This window comes from Nannospalax galili, unplaced genomic scaffold, assembly GCF_000622305.1.
Source record: "Nannospalax galili isolate Female #2095 unplaced genomic scaffold, S.galili_v1.0 scaffold1398, whole genome shotgun sequence".
Lineage (NCBI taxonomy): Eukaryota > Metazoa > Chordata > Mammalia > Rodentia > Spalacidae > Nannospalax > Nannospalax galili.
The window spans coordinates 148,603-170,029 of record NW_008342016.1 but is presented as its reverse complement, the minus strand read 5'-3'; the positions used below and the strand labels follow the sequence as shown (position 1 = coordinate 170,029).

General features: G+C 36.3%; 1 protein-coding gene across 4 annotated transcripts in view; it reads left to right on the top strand.

Moving 5' to 3' along the window:
• Positions 1–21,427, top strand: part of Ubr3 (ubiquitin protein ligase E3 component n-recognin 3) — a 219,890-nt gene that overhangs the window by 168,700 nt on the left and 29,763 nt on the right. For all 4 annotated transcript variants that reach the window (XM_029565777.1, XM_029565774.1, XM_029565775.1 and 1 more), the window contains exons 32-33: positions 1,441–1,544; positions 16,716–16,840. In XM_029565777.1, coding sequence (XP_029421637.1) covers positions 1,441–1,544; positions 16,716–16,840 — 229 coding nt within the window. The remainder of the gene's footprint in view (positions 1–1,440; positions 1,545–16,715; positions 16,841–21,427) is intronic.

The window sequence follows — 21,427 nt, the reverse complement described above, 5'->3', positions numbered from 1 at the left end:
AAAACCAGCCTAAAACTGGGGAAATAGGTAGTAGGCCACTACTTTGACAGCTGGTCACTGTTGAGTGAGAGAAAATTGATCTTTTTTAAAATTATTTTTATTTTTATTTAATGTGTATGATTGTAATGCCTGCATGTAGGTAAGTGCACCCATGCCATGCAGTGCCCATGGAGGGCAGAAGAGGATGTAGGATTCCCTGGAACTGGAGTCACAGTTATTAGCGGCCATGTGGGTGCTAGGAACTGAACCTGGGTCCTCTGCAAGAGCAGCCAGCGCTCTCAACCCCTGAGCCATCTCTCCAGCCCCTGAGAATTGATCTTTTTTTAAGAGAATGACACTAGTCAGGCTGAACAGACTCTAGTGGTTGAACTTACACTGAGGGACATATTTTTTAAAATGGGATAGTTGTAAAGAATGGACTAATTCTAAAAGCTATCTTTCATTGGTAGTTACAAGCTCTATAGAAGCAATAATTGATTTACCAATTTATTCAATGCCTGGCACATAGTAAGCAATACCTCTTGAATAATAGAACTTAATAAAAGAGTTGAACAATTTTTGCTCAAATCTAGTCAGAAGTGTAGCTTTAGAATTTAGTCAGTTGTGGAACCTTGAGATTTGCTTTTCTTCTCTGACATTAAAATATTAAACTTATAATAAAAAAATTAATTCTCTAGACCTGGGGCTATAGTTCAGTGGCAGAGTGCTTGTTAGGTATACATGAGGCCCTGAGTTCAATTCCAGCACCCAAGACAGACAGACAGACAGACAAAGACACACACACACACACACACACACTAACCTGAAAGTATGTAAGAAATTCTTTTAGAATAGGCTTTATATTTTATTTACTTTATATTTTTCATAGTATTACACATTCCTAGGGTTTACTGCCTTATTCTTATGGTGTACTTTAAGTTCTGCTTTCATTATCCTTTTTTGAAATGGCAAAAGTTTTTCACAAGATTTTATTAGAACTTTTGTTAACAGTAAACCTTTAACAGTTTTTTAATAAGCATACTAACCAGGCCTTTTAAATATGACTTGATTTCTGATCTGTACCTGTGCTTTTTAAAAAAAATAAGGTAAGCATTTAATCTTTTGTGATAGTGTCCTATAAGCTGTCCCATTTGTATTGTAAAACAAAATTTCTTCCATTTTATTTCATGCCTTGTTTAATTTCTATAATTTAAATGATCTGAAAGACTAATATTCAAGTCAATACAGCTCAGTTTACTTTGGGAATACTTAACGAAGTTTTGTTATGTTTTCAAATTAGAAAAATAAACATATATGCTACCAAAAATATGACCTCTAAGTATCTCTTTTGAGATTCCTTGCTTATTTGTGAAGACTTTCTGTTTTATAGACATGTGAAATATTAAATGATTTAAGAAGATACACAATGCTTTCTAAAGTGGTTGTGTACTTTTCTTTTAGGCTGGGAAGTGAAGAGCAGCAGCCTGAAGTTCCAATTCTTTATCATGATGTGACATCCCTTCTGCTGATCCACATCTTAATGATGCCACAACCCTTACGCAAAGGTAGTTCTTTAAAATTCAGACTCTCAGATTACAGTTTGAATGTTCTAGAGATGATATGGACAGATAGAACATTCAGTCTGATACAAATCTTTTGTGATAACACTTATTAGTAGTAAATGTTAATGACAACTAAGAAGATGAAAATGAAATAAAGGTGTTTTGTGAGTTTTTTCTTTTTATTTTTTTAGTCAATAATAGGTAAAATAAATACCTGAGGAAAACACTCCAAAAACCTTTGTTTTTTAAAAAAATTGAAGTATTAATATAAATGAAAATTTGAAACAGAGCAAAGTGTCAGTTTTAATGTCTCCACCCAATCTACACAATACAAGTTAATTATAGATGTGGTAGATTGTAGATCTATTAAAAACATGATGTCATTTTAAATTATTGTTGATATCATTTCATTAGATTAACAGCTTTGATATTATATTAACATCATTTTAATTATTGCTTCATAATCTTCATATATCTTACTTTTAAGACATTTAAAATATTCTGTCAGATACTTGCCCTTTTTTTTTGTTTTGAAAAAGATTCGTTTATTATGTGTTTTTTGTTTTGTTTTGAGACAGGGTTTCACTATGTAGACCAGGCTGACCTTGAACTCATAGAGATTTTCCTCCCTCTGTTTCCCAAGTGCTAGGATCAAAGGTGTGTGCCTCCACATTCAGCCTTGATTTACTGTTATAAGCTGCAGTATAATGTTGGTGTAAAAAGTCCTTCTGAGGAAGACATTTTTTTGTGTGTACTTCAACTTGTTCCCTTAGTAAAATCTACCTAGGAAGATGTCATTTATTTTAAGAATATACAAATTATGTTATTTCATGTAAATTATATTGTATAAGGGTAAATACTGTCAAAATATGGAAACCATATTTTATTTATAGCAGCTTTGTGAGTTTTGAATTAATTTTTTAAAAATTATTTAATAACCACATGATTAGAAGAAGCATTTCATTGTAGCTTTAACAGTCAATAACAATTTCCAAACCGGGCGTGGTGGTGCATGCCTTTAATCCCAGCACTCAGGAGGCAGAGGCAGGTGGCTCTCTGTGAGTTTAAGGCCAGCCTGGTCTACATAGTGAGTTTCAGGACAGCTGGGGCTACAGGGAGACCCTGTCTCAAAGACCGGAAAAAAAAAAACCAAACACCCAATTTCCAGAGTAAAGATGCATCTTTTTCAAAAGTGGCTATAAATTTTTATGTTTACAGTTGAATTAATATAGTTATACAATATTGAACTCAGTATAAACCCTGTGAGACATAAAATTGAATGAGGTTTTAACCTTTAAAAAATCTCCATTTCATTTTAAAATATGCTATTTCCTATAGAAAAACTCATTTTCAATGCTACTAACACGTTTGTACATGCGTCTCTAATCTCTGTGTATCTGATTGTTACTAGTCACAGTTAGTTACACTAGGATTCTTGGCACCTCAGTATGGATATAAAGTCATCAGGTAGATTTCGCTGGTAATGTTTTTCACCTCTACTAATTAACATGAAGCAAAATTTTATGCTTCTTCCTTAAATGAACTCATTTTCAATGCTACTAACACGTTTGTACATGCGTCTCTAATCTCTGTGTATCTGATTGTTACTAGTCACAGTTAGTTACACTAGGATTCTTGGCACCTCAGTATGGATATAAAGTCATCAGGTAGATTTCGCTGGTAATGTTTTTCACCTCTACTAATTAACATGAAGCAAAATTTTATGCTTCTTCCTTAAATGTAACTCATTTTTTTTATTTGTTGATTTTGTGTGTGTGTGTGTGTGTGTGTGTGTGTGTGTGTATCATACAGAACATCACAATCATCTGTATACCCACTTCCCAAATGGCACCCTCCCATAGCCTCTCCCCTCCTGCCCCCACACCGATTGGAGCCCATATACTCTGTCATCCTTGTTACTGTCCACTGTGTTGTCGGCACCCCCAGCCATTCCCCAGTGCTTGTCCATCTGCTGGATCTAGTCAGCCTATCTAGAGAGCTTTGTTTTAGGAAGATCAGCTGTTCCTCATCTAGCAGCAATCAGTTGTCAATATTCCTTTAGATAATACTGGGATCTGTTGTTCATTTTCCCAGTTCTGTGCTGGGTTACTGTCTGGGAGTCGCTTGGGCCACCCTGGCCGACAACTCAAAGAACGTGTCTCCTGTCTGGCATCGTTTCTTGTTATGTAGCTTTTGGCTATACATATGGACTCTTAAAAAATTATATTGACCCATTTAATCTTTGGTTATACTTTCCTTTTGGGTGTTTAAGATCCTACAGTTGGCCCAGATAAACCAATTTATTTTTACTCTCAAGGCTGTTTGAGGATCTGTTCCTCAGGGGTCACATGGGCTTGGGTGGAGCCCCTGGCTCCTTTCTTTTACCAGTTCCATCTATTTGAAGATAAGTCAAAGGTCCTGCTGGACCATAGCTGGCTTCGCTTGGTAGGATGGACAAAATGTTTCCTCTGTGTTGATCTTCCTCTTTGTAGACTGGACACTGATTCAAATCCATCTGGTGGGGTCTCCACGGCCTCCTTGATCAAGAGGACAGGTGACTCACCGAAGTTACAGGACATTTTGAGAGATGCTCATAGTCCCCTAGAACTTAGTCAACCTAGGAGGGCAAGGAGCAAAAACTGTCCTTTATGTCCCTCTGACCAAATTAGTATAGGCCTTAAAGTATGTCTGTTAAACATCCAAGAAGTAGTTCCACCAGTCTGGTACTTTCTAATTACCATGTGCCAAGTATATAAAGCTTGGGCAAAGACCAAACATTCTCAGATAGACCTTGCCTAGATATATATTATATTCCTTGAGCTAGTTGTATGTATAATTTGTCAGTAGGTTGTTCGAGATAGTGGAAAGCCTTGTTTGGTTCCTGATTTCAGTGGGAATGCTTCCAGTTTTTCTCCATTTACAATGATGTTGACTGTGGGTTTATTGTATATGGCTTTAATTGTGTTGAGGTATGTTCCCTCCAGTCTAGTTCCCTCTAGGACTTTGAACATAAATGTGCATTGAATTTTGTCAAAGGTCTTCTCTGCATCTATTGAGATGACCATGTGGTTCTTGTCCATTTATATGGACATATAAATGAGCCCATTTATATGATTTATGACGTTAATTAACTTATGTATATTGAGCCATCCCTACATCTCTGGAATAAAACTGACTTGATCATGGTGGATGATCTTTTTGATGTGTGTCTTAATGTGGTTTGCAAGTATTTTGTTGAGAATTTTTGCTCTGTGTTCATTAAGGATATGGGTCTATAGTTTTCTTTTTTGATTGTATCTTTACCTGGCTTTGGTATTAGAGTGTTGCTGGCTTCATAGAAGGAATTTGGAAGTTCTCCCTCCATTTCTATTTATTTGAGTATATTATGTAGTATTGAATGTAGATCTTCTTTAAATGGTAGAAATCTGCTGTGAATCCATCTGGTCCTGGGCTTTTTTTTAGTCGGGAGGTTTTGTATTACTGTTTCATTTTCCTTATGTGTTATGGGTCTGTTTAAGCTGTTAATCTCTTCTTGGTTTAGTTTTGGTGGTTCCCATGCTTTTAGATACCTGTCCATTTCTTTTAGGTTTTCAAATTTAGTAGCATATAGGTTTTTAAAGTATTCCCTTATAATGATCTGGATCTTTTTGGTGTCTGTTGTGATGTTTCCCCTTTCATCTCTGATTTTGTTGATTTGGAAGTGCTCTTTCTTTCTTTTGGTAAACTGGGCCTAGTGGTCTGTCAATCTTGTTTATCTTTTCAAAGAACCAGCTCCTGGATTTGTTGATTCTTTGTATTTTCTTTGTTTCTATTTCATTGATTTCTGCTCTGATTTTTGTTATTTCTTCTTGTCTGCTGGATTTGTGTTTTATTTGTTGTTTTTCAAGTGTTTTGAGTTGCAATGTTAAGTCATTTATTTGTGTTCTTTCCAATTTTTTAATGTAGGCACTTAAAGCTATGTACTTCCCTCTAAGAACTGCTTTCAATGTGTCCCAGAAATTTTGTTGTTTTGTATTGTCCTTTTCATTTAGTTCCAGGAATACTTTTATTTCTTTCTTAATTTCTCCTTTGACCCATTCATCATTCAGGAGTGTGTTGTTTAATCTCCATGTTACTAGGGTTTCTTCTGGTGTTGATTTTAAGCTTTATTGTGGTCTGATAGAATGCATGGAATTATTTCAGTCTTTTTGTATTTGTTGAGGTTTGTTTTGTGCCCCAGTATATGGTCAATTTTGGAGAAGGTTTTTTGGGGCACTGAATAGAAAGTATATTCTTTGGTGCTTGGGTGGAATATTTGGTAGATGTCTGTTAGGTCCATTTGATATATGGTATTGTTTAATTCAGATGTCTTTCTGTTAATTCTTTGTCCTGTTGACCTATCTAATGGAGACAGTGGGGTATTGAAATCCTCTCCTGTTAATGAGTTGGGATTAATCTGGGTCTTAAAGTTCTGTAGTACTGTTTTTATGAAGTTCGTGCACCAGAATTTGGTGAATATATGTTCATGATTGTAATATCTTCTTGGCTTATTATTCCTTTGATCAGAATGAAGTGGCCCTCTTTATCTCTTCTGATTAGTTTTAGTTTAAAGTCTATTTTATCAGATATTAGAATTGCAATGCCTGCTTTTTTCTTAGTACCATTTACCTGGTATATTTTTTTCCATTCTTTCACCTTAAGGCAGTGCGTGTCCTTGAAAGTGAGAGGAGTTTCTTGCAGACTACAAAATGGGTTTTGTTTCTTAATCCATTCAACTAATCTGTGTCTTTTGACTGGGAACTTCAGTCCATTGATATTTAAAGTTATTAATGAAAGATGTGTATTGAATCCTGTCATTTTTATTTCTGTTCACATTCTTGGTATAGCTGTGCATTTCCACAGTTACACCTTTATTAGAGTTTCTTTCTGTAACAGCTTGGGTATAGTTGTTCCTTTCTTCAGCTCTTTGTATTGCTTCCAGAACTCTCTAAAGGGCTGGTTTCGTGGACATGAATTCCTTCATGCTATTTATGTCATGGAAGATTTTTCTTTCCCCTTTGACTATAATAGACATTTTGGCTGGGTAAAGTAATCTGGGTTGGCATCTGTGGTCATTTAGGACTGGGAATACTTTGATCTAGGCTCTTCTCACTTTTATAGTTTGCACTGAAAAGTCAGCTGTAATCCTAATGGGTTTTCCTTTATATGTGACTTGTTTTTCTTTTGCATCTTTCAGTATTGTCTCTTTGTTCTGTACGTTTAGTGTTTTTACTATGATGTGCCGTGGAGGGTTTCTTTTCTTGTCCTCTCTATTTGGTGTTCCATATGCTTCTTGTATTTGTATGGGCATGTTTTTCTTTAATTTTGGGAAATTTTCTTCTTCATTTCTGTTGAGGATCTGGTCCATACCATTGTCTTGAGATTCTTCTCCTTCCTGTATGCCTATGATTTGTAAGTGTGGTCTTTCTATGGTGTCACACAATTCCTGCATATTCCATTCTTGTGTTTTCTTAAATTTTTCATAATTTTGCTTGAGTGGTCTGATTTGTCCACTTTATCTTCCAGTCTTGATGTTCTGTTTTCCATTTCATTCATCCTGTTGGTGAGGCTTTCTCTTGTCATTTCTAATTGGCTTATTGAGTGTTTCACTTCCTTCTTCATTTCAGTCTGAGTATTCTCCAATATTTCTTTTCTGAATTCATTCAGAAGTTTATCCCTATCTTTTTTCAGTTCTTTGATTTCCTTGTTTGTGTGTTTTTTAAGTTCACTGAATAGTTTTATCATGTTTATAATTGTTCTTTTGAGTTCCATGTCCTGTGTTATCTCTAGGGGAGCTCTCATTGTACTCCTCTAGAGGACTGTTGGTACTTGGTGGGGATATATTATTTTGGTTTTTGATGTTATTATTTTTTCTCTGTGACTTTGACACATGGATTTCTTTGGTAGTTTCTGATTCTTGTGTGAGACTTTTTGTGGTTTACTTTTAGGGCATGACCAGCTGGTTCCTCTAAGCTTCAGGTTCTCTCTTTTGATTTTATATTGGAGTAGCCAGAGTGTTTTTGTCTTCAGGAAGTTGCCACAGAGGCCCAAGTCAGATGAGGATTGGATGCTCTCAGGCTTTCTCCTAAGGTCTGGATCCCTCCAGGAAAGGTGCTGACCTCAGGAATTTGGGGGCTAGGCTGGCCTGGAAGCAGGGCCCAGGAAAAATGCTGGTCCCAGGAAGCTGGTGGCTGTGCCACCCAGGGATGTAAAGGGAGGTGGGGATGGGAAGAGGTCCCGAGGGCTCCTGGGGACTACTGGGAGGAACTGAGTTGGTTTGGATGCAAAGGATCAGGAAGCAGTGGGGATTCTGGGCCAAGAGGTCAGTCCAGGGGTCTGGGGTGCCTAGCTAGTACCCAGGCTAGGAGGAGAGACCGGGTGGCGGAGCTGGGTGAGTGAATGAGGCTAGCACCCTTGAATTAATATTTTTAAATTGTAAGATTCATATATGTTACTTAGGTATTTAAAAGTATATCATTGCTGTGGCATTTGATATAGTCACAGTGTTATATCATCACGATTATTTAGTTCAGAAAAATTTCATTAACACAGATGAAGTCACTCTGCAAGCAGTTCTTCCCTATTTCCTCTTTTGACAGTCAGATATGTCTGAGTAGTGCTTTTTGTGGGGTTAACTATAACTGTAAATTTATTAATTTATATTTGTAGACTTTAAGATCTAAACTTGTCAAATAGCATAATTTAAATTAATCTCTTTACAAAATTAATTTCAAATTCTTTAAGGTTTTTGTGTTGTGGGGGCAGACTGACTTTGGTTAGTTTTCATTTAGTTTAGGGAAACAGCTATCTGGAAATCATGGTGGCTTACTCCTAATTGTGTTCTTCTGATTATACAAGGTATTTTACATTTTGACCTGTAAAAAATTTGCTTTGTTTTACATTTGAAAATATTTAAATATACACTTCACTCATAGTCATAGTATTATAAATTAGAAAAGCTAAAAGGGAAGAAATTTGGAACATAGAAGGAATAATATTTCAATTAATAGTAAAGGATTTATCATCTGAGCGTCTGAGAGTGTCTGACTAATGAAGATGGCGTGTCATTGTCAGAAAGGACTACTGCTTAGCTTTTAACAAAAGAGAGAGGTAATTCCAGAAGTGGATGCAGTGTGCTGAAATATTTAGACCTACAGATTTTAATTTAGTGGAAACAGAATCTAAAATTGTGCTCTAAAATGAGTTAAGAAAAATGATCTTAATTTAGTAATGATGAAATGGAGTGGCCTAGAGTCAGGAAAAAACAGAACTTTTTAATGTTAGTAAGCATGCTTTAAGGTAGTATCATTTAAAAACGAGTTTGTGGACAGATTTAATAAGCAAATGTTGATTTAATGCTTACGAATGTCATTGCCTGATTAGTTCAAGAATGTTTTTTTAGATGGGGTCTCACTATATAGTACTGGTTGGCCTGGAACTCACTAAGTAGACCTGGCTGGCCTTGAACTCTCAGAGAGCTGTTTGCTTTTGCTCCCTGAGTGCTGAGGAAATATTTTTAAATTTATCTTTTGTTTGTATGTAGGGGCATGTTTGGGGGTCAGAGGACCATTTTTAGGAGCTAGTTCTTTTCCTTTTACCACGTAAGGCCCAGGGACTGAACTTAGATTATCAGACTTGGTGGCAAGTGCTTTTACCTGCTGAGCCACTTCACCAGCCCAAGAACTATTTAGTAAATACCTACTGTGTACTATGCTGATACATTCCTTTGCCAGGTCTTGGAAATACAAAGATGAATAAAATGTGGGCTTTGCCTTTGGAACCAGATAGTTGAATACTTAGCAGTCATTAACCTTACCTGTTGTTAAAACTATTTTTAAAATCTGTGTTTTCTTTCTTAAAATTTCACAGTAATTCATGGTGTTTATTTGTGGTAGTCAGTTTTCCATCATTGTGACAAAATACTGAGATAATCAACTTAAAAAGAGAGATTTATTATAGCTCACAATTTCAGAGTTCACAATCATTTGGTCCTTTGAATATACTTCAGGCAATTGGATTTTTGTTCTAATAAGCTGCCAGCATTCTCAAACATTATATAGAAGTAATTACAACAGAAAATCTAAAGGTTCAAGTCAAAGAAATAGCTTTCTTGAATCTCAAAATAGAAAATAAGCAATTTAGCAGAAAATAAGACCATTAGCTTTTTAAAAAAATTTTTATTTATTATTTTTATTTTTTTTGTATGAGTGTATTGCCTACATGTATGTAAGTACACCTGTGTCATACAATGCCCATGGAGGTCAGAAGAGGGCATTAGATTCCCCTGGAACCAGAGTTATGGACAATTGCCAGCCACCATGTGGGTGCTGGGAATCGAACCCAAGTCCTCTGTAAGAGCAGCCAGTGCTCTTAACCACTGAGCCATCTCTCTAGCCCCTAGTTTTTTTTTTTTTTTCTTCTTCTTCTTTTTTTTTTTAATGAAAACTTTTCATGGTAGTTTAGGAAAACAATAAAATGTCTTATTCTTATTCTGCCCTGGAACATTTATTTGGTTACACATATTTTTCCTTATCTTAAAAAGAAACTTAGAGCATTTTGTAGTATTTTAACTATAAAACAGTATATGAGAAAAGAGCATATGCAGGCCCCTGGCTCCCATTTTTCTTACCACCTACGCTAAGCATTGTACCTCCAGGCAAGACAGTAAGTCAGTGGATGTTTATTGCACAGCGATTTCCCAGGAGATTGTAGAGTCCGTAGAAAACTCACATAAATTATAAAATATTCAAATGTAACAAAATATTTCAGTGTGCAGATTCACTGAACATTCAGTTCTATAAATATGAAGTTTTTCATTTTTCATGTCTTACAGAATATAACAAATCTGGTTCACTCAGATTTTGTTGGGATCATTCTTGTTCCAGTAAATATCACTATCCTTTGAATCATCGCATTGGCACAGTTTTACATGTCATTTTTTAATATATTTTATTTATTTTTATTTTACATATATGAGTGTATTGCCCGCATGTATGTGAATGCAATTGTGTCCTGCAATGCTGCAGAGGTCAGAAGAGGGCTTCAGATTCCCCTGGAACTGGAGTTAAGGATGGTTCGTAGCCTCCATGTGGGTGCTGGGAATTGAACCCGGGTCCTCTGCAAGAGCAGTCAGTGCTCTTAACTGCTGAGCCATCTCTCTAGCCCCATGATATTTATTTAAAATGTTATTTTAATTTCATGAATTATCACATTTCAGATTTTTAAATGCACAAAATGATGAATTGCACATAAATAACAAAGTAACTTCATTTTCTGAAATAATGTAATGAGTTGGATGTGGCAGTTATTCAGTAATTCAGTACTTTAGCCTTTTTAACCATCAAGAACAAAAACTTAAGAATGTAAATTGTATTTCTAATTTTAAGGAAAATTCACTTAAAAAAAAACCCAAAAAACTACAGCTGGGCTTGTGAGATGACTTGGCAGTTAAGAACACTGGCTGCTCTTCCAGAGGACCTGGCTTTGATTCCCAGAACCCACATGGTGGCTAACAACTGTCCATAACTCCAGTTTCAGGGGATCGATGCCGTCTTCTGACCTCTGCGGGTACTGTACGACACAGGTATACTTACATTCAGGCAATATACACATAAAATAATAAATAAAATAAAGTTACAGCCAACTATCTGTATTTATTTAACTAATTTTTTCCTTTTTTTTAAAATTCTTTTTTTGGTCTTTTTGAGACAGGATCTCTCTGTAGCCCCAGCTGGCCTGGAATGCAGTATGTAGACCAGGCTGGCCTTGAACTCACAGAGATCCACCTGCCTCTGCCTCCAGAGTACTAGGGCTAAAGGCGTGCACCACCACACCCAGCTTTTTAGTCTTTTTGAGACAGAATCTCCCTGTAGCCACAGCTGGTGGCCTGGAACTCACTGTGAAGACCAGGCTGTCCTTGACCTCACAGAGATCCACCTGCCTCTGCCTCTTGAGTACTGGGATTAAAGCTGTGCAGTATCACGCCTGGCTATTTATTTATTTTTATTACACACACACACACACACTTATCTATGTACAAAGTGTTTTACCTACATATATGTAGGTATACCATGTGCATGCAGTGCTTGTGGAGAGCAGAAGAGAATGTCAGATCCCCTGGCACTGGAGTTACAGATGATTGTTAGCTGCCATGTGGGTGCTGGGAGCTAAACTTGGATCCTCTGCAAGAACAGCCAGTGCTCTTAACCACCGAACCATCTCTCTTGCCCCAAAATTCACTTTTTAAATCCCAGGTTAATATTTGCCTTCCCAAACTCTTGTATCTATCTTACAGTAGATACAGTAGGAATAGTAGGAATAGTAGGAATAGTAGATACAGTAGAGACAGTAGGAACAGGCTTTTTTTTTAATTAATTAATTTCTTTCTTGTGTATGGTGCTGGTATTAAACCCCAGGCCTTGTACCTGCTATTCAAGCACTGTAATACTATTAGCTCAGGAGCAGAAGCAAAGCCCATGGCTTTACCAGACCTGTTTCCCAATATGGTAGTACTACTGTGAGGGTTAAAGTCTGTGCCATTAATTATCTGTTTGCTTCAAAGCCATTTGAAGTAGGGACTGATCTTTTGTTGAACCTCATGTGTTTTGATGGTGATTTTTCTGTTTTTAGACACACTGACTTAAGAGTAGATGATAATCACTTTTTCTTTTCCTAACTTTTGATAATTATATTAGAAGTGTTTTAGTTGCTTGATATTGGTTTTACCTCATAATAGTGATTCCTTTTGGGGGGGGGCGGGTCTTTTTTTGTAGTGCAGCTGGCCTGATGGCCTGGAACTCACTATATAGACCAGTTTTTAAAATGATGACAAAATGATTACAAATGGAAAATAGAACTTTTCTACAACAAAAAGCTAAAATTCTGCTTATAGTAGCTGTTATTTCTCTTAATGGATAGCTTTTTAGTAAAGAGACAATTTATTGTGAGAAGAAGCTATATGTGAGTTTATAGTGTTGCTAGGCACTATAAGATGGCTTCCCAGCTAAAATCTTTTTGTATGTACTTGGTAGACAAATTCTGTAATTGCCCTCATTCTTTCTAAACACTTTAAATGATGGAACATTATTTTCATGAGATGTTTTTATGGTTCTCCTCAAGTCTTTTCTCCTATTCATTCGCTTCTTTCTCTTACTGTAATCTCTTTTTTAAAAAGTTTTTTTCCTTCTCAACTTTTAACTTCTTTTCCATAATTTCAACTTTACCTATTCTCTGAAAATTCCCAAATCTCTAGCTCTGGCTGAGTCCTAGATCCAGTTAAGCCTTAAATTCCAAACAAGTCTTAAATTCTCTTCCCATCCAGACCCATTTCTTTCCTGTTTTCTATTTTAGTCAATGCTGGTATATACCCTTTATATTGAACTGTTCCATCTCAGTCAAAACCCTATTTCTGGTTCTTTTGTTCTGGTGCTGGTTCTGGTTCTTTGGCCTAAAGTGGTTTCAAATTGATAAGTAGCCAAGAGTGACCTTGAATTTCTTTCCTTTACCTGTGTGCTCAGATTACTTGTATGCCACATCACACCTTACTTATTTGGTGCTGGGAATCAAATCCATGGCCTTTTGCATGGTAGGTTAGCACTCTTACCAACTGAACCATACCCCCAGCTCTCAAAATCCTGTCTCTGTCACCTAAATAGTCTCTCAATTGATTCATTTTCTCTACTATTATAGTTCTTTAGTTCAGAGTATCTATTTATTCATATAATAGTGCTTTTACTACCTACTGATAAGTGGTTTTGCTTCCAGTATTGACTTATTTCATCTCTTTTCTTCCAAGTAGCAGTGGTGCATATTTAGAAATAGCATTCTAATAGTATCGTTCTCTACCTAAAATGCATTTTAATTAATAGAGCTATTTTCCCATCTTAATCAGTACAGTTTTTTCCATTTATTTTTGTCTGTGGTTGATTGATTGAAGATACAGAACCGATAGATACAGAGGGTGAGCTCTAATGCATGTTGTCTCTTAGTGTGATTTCTACAAAAGTCAAAATTATACCGCAGAAGCAGCATAAAAAAGTGATTGCTAGAGGTCATAAAGGGTGAATCAAAGGGCACAAATTTTTAGTTACAATTTCTCTTCTATTGCATACACTCTATTTAGACTGGTCTTTTTAATAGTTCTATGTTGTGTGATTCAGATTTGCCAACAGTGAAGATCTTAATCTTACCAAACACACAGAAGAGGTAACTGTGAGTTGATAGTAGCAATCAGTGAACTGTAGCAGTCTGTTTAGCGTGTGTATTTATATAAAAAATCATGCTGTAGTCTTTCAGAATATTTAATTTTTGTCAGTTACACCTCAGTAAATTGATTGGGGGTTCAGTCTAATAATAAAGTAGGTTGTAGGGGACTAATAGATAATGCAGGCAAACTGCTGTGCAGAGATGAATTAACAGAGAGGCCTGCTTGAAAGTGTGAGTCTTGATTGGCATTAAGGCATTTGGATTCAGAGAGAGACCTACCATTTTCAGAACTGATGAGTGCAGCTCAAAATGTCTAAATCGTTTATACAGTGTGGGTTGTACTGAAGATGCCTGCTTACCTCAAGGGAGTCTGGAGTTTTCATACGTGCCAGATGAGCACGCCTGACTGACTTACTTCCACTAAAATCTTGGGATTCTGAAGATGTCTCTCGGACTTTACCCAAGAAGTCTTCTTCTTCTTCCCTTTGTTGGTTTTAATTTTTATCCTTGATTATGCTGTAGACTAAAGTTTAAGAGTTCTAGTGAGCCATCAATGCTGGAAGTGGTCTTGGGGAACAAAAATGTAACTACTTAGTCTATGGGGATTATATGTCTAGGCAAGAATGGATGAAGGTCTTGCCAAGGTTGTTGGAACTTGAGAGAGATTTTAAAAGAAGAATTGATGATACTTGTTTTTAAAAAAAAGAGTTGCTGGGAGTAGAAAGAGACAGTAAAAGTTTCAAGGATGTCTTCAACTTCTGACAACTGATTAAGTGGAGATATTTATTTCCTATGAAGAAACAGAATAATATAGCAGAAGGAATACCAAATCTGAATCAAAATGATAGGGATTCAAGTTTAGAATCTGAGTGCTTATCAGCCTTGGTCTGTCCAAAACCCAGTGGTCCAACAGAGATTGCTTTTAGGATGGAGTGAGACATTTGAGGAAATTTTTTGACTTAATAGAAATGTTAGTTATAATTATTATACCCTCATTTACTAAGCAATCAATATGCCCCCAAAGTTGCCAGGTACTTTATGTATTGCTATACTGTTTTATATTGCTATAATTTTCTTTGAATTTAGGTATTCAGTTAGTAATTTAAATATTAGGCTTTCTCTTTGGACTTTATAGGATCTGCTTTATCTATTATGCTATTACTGATGAGATTTTCACCATGAACGTGATATGTTAGTTTTAAATACTGAGACCCTGAAGCTCAGAGAGAGAGAATTTGCCAAGGTTTCATGGATATTCCTGGCTTGAACAGCATTAGTTCTTTAGTCTTCTAAAAGAGAATACACTTTTTTTTTTTTTTTTTTTTGAAAGCAGGTACTGGGGATTGAACCTAGGGCCTGAGGCATGGTAGGCAATAGGCAAGTACTCTTTCAGGAAGCTATACCCCCAGCACTTTTTCTTTTCCTTCCCTCCCTGCCTTTCAGGGCAGAGGACAGCCTCTGATGCTGTGTTTCAGGAGGCTTCTGCTGAGTGTGTGTGTGTGTGTGTGTGTGTGTGTGTGTGTGTGTGTGTGTGTGCATCATATGCATTGTGTTTGCTTGCATGCACTCATGCATGGAGGCCAGAGGTTGACATTGGTGACTTCCTCTATTACTCTCTTCTTTTTATCCTTCCTTCCTTCTTTTTATTTTATGTGTATGAGTGTATTGCCTGCATGTGTGTTACTGTACCTGTGTCATTCAGTTCCCCAGGGGGACAGAAGAGGGTGTTGGATCACCTGGAACTGGAGTTAAGGACAGTTGTTAGCTGCCATTTGGGTGCTGGGATTCGAACCTCGAGTCTTCTGCAAGAACAGTCAGTACCCTTAACCGCTGAGACACCTTTACCTTATTTTTTTTAAAGCAGGTTCTCTCACTAAACCTAGAGCTTGACATATTGGCTACACTGGTCAGCGAGTCCCTGGGATCTTCCTGTCTCTTCTGCATGCCCCAGTGTCCTAGTTACAGATGTGTGATACCATGCCTATGTCTGGCTTTTACATGGTTCTGGGAATTAATCCAGGTCTTCATGGTTGTACATGCTTGTACTTGACTTTACTGAGCTATCTCCCCAGGCTCCATCCTTTTTCTGTTTTAAATTTTGGGACAGGATCTTGCTAAGTTGCTCAGGCTAGCCTTGAACTCACTCTTCTGAAACCCAGGCAGAAGTTGAATTTGTAATCCTTTTGCATCTGACACTGTAGCTGGGATTACAGGCCTGTACCACCAGGCCTGAGTGACAATACCTTTCTAAAAGACCACTCTGCTTCAGATTGACATATCCTGTAGATGTATAGAGGAGCTTAGCATTTGTAGTCTTAGATTTGTTGGGTAGTATAATGGCTAATTTTGGCTGCCAACTTGGTTGAATTAAGAATTGCCTAGGAGAGCTGGGTGTGGTGGCACATCCCTTTAATCCTAGTAACTCAAGAGGCAGAGGCAGGCTAATCTCTGTGAGCTCTAGGTGAGCATGGTTTACAGAGTGAGTTTCAGCCAGAGCTACATAGAAAAAAAAATTGCTGTGGAGATTATCGAGGTACAATTTTGATGTGTCTGTGTGAGTATTTCTAGAAAGTGTAACCTAGAGGGGGCCCAGCCCTGCATTTGGCAGTATTATCCTATTGGCTTTATGCCAGTATGGAATAAAAGAAGGAAAAGGCCAAGTGATAGCCCCAGCATCCTCCTCTCTGCTTCCTGCCTGCCACACACTCCGTGCCACAGCCAAAACTTTGACATGAGCCAAGTAACTGTTTTCTCTCTCAAGTTGTTTATGTCATGTATTTTGGTCATAGCAGCAATAAAAGTAGTACAACAAAGATAGCACATTATAATTTCATTTTGTTAACTACATAAGTGCTGAGAAATTACACATATGCAGGGGAAGGCATATTTGTGAAATTTTCTTGTGTTAGATATGTCTGCATATCAAATAATGATGTTCTTTTTTTCTCATAGAGCACTTCACCTGCATTGTGAAAGTACTTTTCACCCTACTCTATACACAGGCTCTTGCAGCACTTTCAGTTAAGTGCAGTGAAGAAGACAGGTCAGCCTGGAAGCACATCGGAGCTCTTAAGAAGGTAGTCTTCTTCCTGAATTCTCATTTAATAGCTTGGGGAACTCATTGAAGTTGGGGGTATAAATGAATGAGAGTAGGTATTTGATTTTTTTTTTTTTTTTGCAAATCTTTTGTTTTTATGGTGCTAGGGATTTAACGTAAGATCTCATGCATGATAGATGAGTGCTCTACCACTGAGCTACACCCCCAGCCCAAAAGTAAGTGTTTGAGAGAGAAAATGAGTTGTTTTAAATTGGAAATGGAATACTTTTAGGGTAAAAAGAAAATTGAAAATGGTTTATTGCATTATTAGGTCATCTGTATCTCTAAACTTGACCTTGGCAGTTTTGTTTTGACTTTGTGAAAAGCCTTAAACTTAGAGGACTTATGAAAAATGTGCCAGTTCAATGAACAGAATAATATCTATAGATTTAGATATTTATCTGTCTTTTTTTCCTTTTCTTTGTCCTTATCCCTAGTTATAACCCAAAGATACTTTTTTGCCTCATCATTTCTAAAGCATAAATCCTAACAGTTTCTTAATTGTAACTCTTTTTTCAAATTGACACCCCCCCAACACCATTTGCTTCTTGTTTATTTGAAAGAGAGCCTTGCTTTGTAGTCCAGGCTGGCCTAGAACTTTCTACCTTGAGCTTCCTGAGTGCTAAGATTACAGGCATACATCACTGCCATGCCTGGCTTAATTACACTTAAGTATTCTTTTTTCCATGTTAGAATACATATGTTTTTATTATACTCAAAGGAATTTTCTTTAAATTATATAAACAATTTAGAAAAATTGTGCAAATTCAGTAAAAGGTAAATAAATTTAGTAGATTAAGAAAAATGGGATACTACAGAACCAAAGAAATTACCAGCTAGGTTGTCTGGGAAATTAATAGAAGAAGAAAATTACTTCATTGTTTATTTGGAAAAACTAGTAAGATAGTAAGTATAGTATAAATGGAATCTTTTGATAGAGTCTTAAGGGATTTTAAAATCTTATTGAAAAATTATAGTTAAAACCTTATCTTCTGTTTCAGAAGCACTATATCCAGGTAAAAATACATGAAATGTATCAATATGACCTTCACTTTTATCACCAGTTTACTCCCAAATCATAGTGACATGTACAGGAATTTATTACAACATGCATGGTCCCTTAACTAGGGATACTGACAATTGAACATCAAACTGAGGTAGTACAATCTCCTACCTCTCAGGATAGATGTTACTTTTTTTGGACAAAGAATTGAAAACTGTCAGAGCCTCAGCTTTCTTAAGGGTAAATGACAGGTTTGGGCTGTATGACTACTAGGGGCTCCTCTATTTCTAACATTCTGTGACTCTACATTTACAAATTGGTTTCTGTCATCTTGAATGATTTTCTCCCTTTTTGTTCACTGATTCTTGAATAACTTAGCTTTCTATAGTTATCTTTCTTTTATCTATGTATTAATTTCTCTGAAGTAGTCTAATCTGATATTTGGTATAGTATGCCAATAGAATTAAAATCAAGTATATTCAATTTCTATGCTGTCTTTTTAAGTGACAGCATAGTAAACTATCTGATTACAAAACAGACATTTAAAAATTGCTCTAAAGCCAAGTGTGGTTGCACATGTCTGTAGTCTCATTACTTAGGAGGCTAAGGAAGGAGGATTTTGGTGAGTTTGAGGCCAGCCTGGGCTACATAGTGAGTTCCATACTAGCCTTGCCTACAGAGTGAGATGCTGTTTCAAAAAGCCAATCAAACAAACTTACTTCATAATTTGTATTAACATTTATTCATTTAGTGTTTCAAAAATGTGAACTTAAAAAATTGAGCTTGTATAAATATATGATGGAAGAAATATGATGTAATTTAGGAACTTGGCAATTTACCTTCTCAATTTCATAATTGTTAGTATTTTAAAAATCTTATTAGAACATACATGAGAAGCATATAAGCTTCTGGCTATCTAAATGGCTTTAGTGAATGGAAAAAAAGAAATTACGATGGTTGGCGTGCCATCTGTTTGCTTGTTCTATAGTAGATCTGAGCATTGAGGTGTAGAGTAGATTGTAAATAAAGCAGTGACTATGGGTGCTGGATATATCACTGTGACTTCTAAGTACTTAGATGTTTGTAGACTTCATTCCTGCCTTTTCATTTTCATCTTTTGGTTCTTTCCTCCTCTCATCTCTTCTTCATTACTTCTTTTCCTGTCTTTCATTAATTTCATTGCCATAACTTTCTAAGGTATGATAGTTCTATTGAAAATTTATTTTGCTTAAAGTAATCTGGCATAGAGCAATAAAAATGTAGATGCTAATAATTTTGAAGGAGCATTGGAATTAACTTCATAATGAAGCTTAATTCATCTAGTGGAATTTTTACTAAATTTTTATTTGTGTGTGTGTGTGTGTGTGTGTGTGTGTGTATGCGCACGTGCGCGCAGGTGCCCAAAGAGGCCGGCAGAGGGGTGTCAGATTCCTTGGAGCTGCAGTTACAAGCAGTTGTGACCAAGTGCTCTTAATTACTGAGCCGTCTCTCCAGCCTGGCATCTCTGAATTCTTGATCTAGTTCTTTATTTGGCCCATTTACTTTTGCTACCTCTCCCCTAGGATTCATCAGGTCTGATTCTAGTCTTTTGCCTGTGTTATAAATTCTCTTTAAGTGTTGCCTATATTTCTACATATAAATTTCCTATCCAACATTACTCCAGTAAAAAGAGTTCTGAGTACAAACCAGTAAGCATTATCTTGTGTTAGCTTTCTGGGTTGATATATAATTTTTCATGTGTGAAAGAAATACTTAGGGGCTGGAGAGATGGCTCATCAGGAAAGAGCTCTGGCTGCTTTTACAGAAAACCTGGGTTTGAATCCCCGCACCCACATGGTGACTACTGTCTGTAGCTCCAGTTCCAGGGGAATCTGTCCTCCACAGGTACTGAATGACATAGGTACACTTACATATATTCAGGCAATACACTCATACACATTTAAAAAGTTTTTTTTAAAAAAGAAATACGTAAAATATATTTGATAAGGATTTAAAAACTTAATTTGTGATCTGAACATAAAGTATTCTTTAAAATACTTCTCTGTTGTTACATTCTATGTTTTAAATGTAAGAGTATACTAAATTTATTTTAAAGATTTTATTTTTGTTTTGTGTGTTTTGCCTGCATGTATGTAAGTGCACCATGTGCATGTAATGCTCATGGAGGCCAGAAGAGGGTGTCAGATCCCCTGGAACTGGAGTTATGGACAGTTGTTAGCCACCATGTAGGTGCTGGAAATCAAACCTGAAAGAGCAGTAAGTGCTCTTAACTGCTAAACCATCTCTCTTGAGTATACTAAATTAGACTGGATTATGTACTAGAGAATCTTTTTTTTTTTTGGTCTTTTTGAGAGAGGGTCTCCCTGTAGCCCGAGCTGTCCTGGAACTCGCTATGTAGACCAGGCTGGCCTTGAACTCACAGAGATCTGCCTGCCTCTGCCTCCCAAGTGCTGGGACTACAGGCGTGCACCACCACGCCTGGCGTACTAGAGAATCTTAATGTGTCATCACACTGGTTAAAAAGTAGCAAATCCATGGTGTTTTATATATATATATATATATATTATATGTAAATAAATTTATTTAAGTTTCTACCTTTTGGATTTAAATGAATTCTGATTAAATAGTTAAGAAGTAATTTGATTAAAACAAATTTTAATGACATATTTTGCTGTGTTGATATGTAGTAGGGTATTGATTCGTGTGTAATGTATAGTTATCATATTCAGGAAATAATCATTCTGTTACACGGGTAAGGATGAGGCAAGTTACCCTTTATAAGGAGAGCAGTTGTAGAGTCTTGAACATTTTATAGTATAGAATACATGGCTGGGTGAATACAGCAGAAATTAGAGGAGAAATTTAAAATTGATTATCAAGAGAGGCATGCCCAGGTGAGTTCCAAGGTCAGAAGCTCCAATATTATGAAGATAAATTCCACCTCTTAACAGATATTTGTTGCTCAGATTTTTATTGTGAAGAAGAATGTGTGGAAGATAGCATAGTTACTATTCGGAATCACAGTCCTGTTGAAAAGAATACAGTAACATGGATGAAATGTTGAAGAACTATAAAAAGACCAGTTATCACTAAATAAGAATTTTGTTCTGCAGGCTCTGAATGCCAACAGTATTCAGGATAGTGCTGGAGATGAACTTAGTGGTGGAGTGTTTGCCTCAACTGCTCAAAAACCTGGGATTCCTAGGAGGTTGACGGGAATAATAGGGAAGTGCAGGGTGAGAGTGGTCAGCATGCATTGCCCACGTGTGCAACATTGTCTAAATACAAATTTAATTCATAAAAAATTGAAAAATAACAGTAAGCATTCAGATCAAACCCATTCCATGGCATTTACTTGGTTATTATATTCTATATTTTAAAATTATAGGTAATAAGTAGAAATGACATCACAGAAAAATATTTCTTCCAGTTTATACTTTGCTATAATTTTCACATTTATATTTCCTTTAATATTTCACTGACTACAAAGAGGCACATTTCTTTGATGTAAAGATTATATTGAAAAGTTTTAATTTATAAGTAGCTTTATCTCTTTCTTATAAA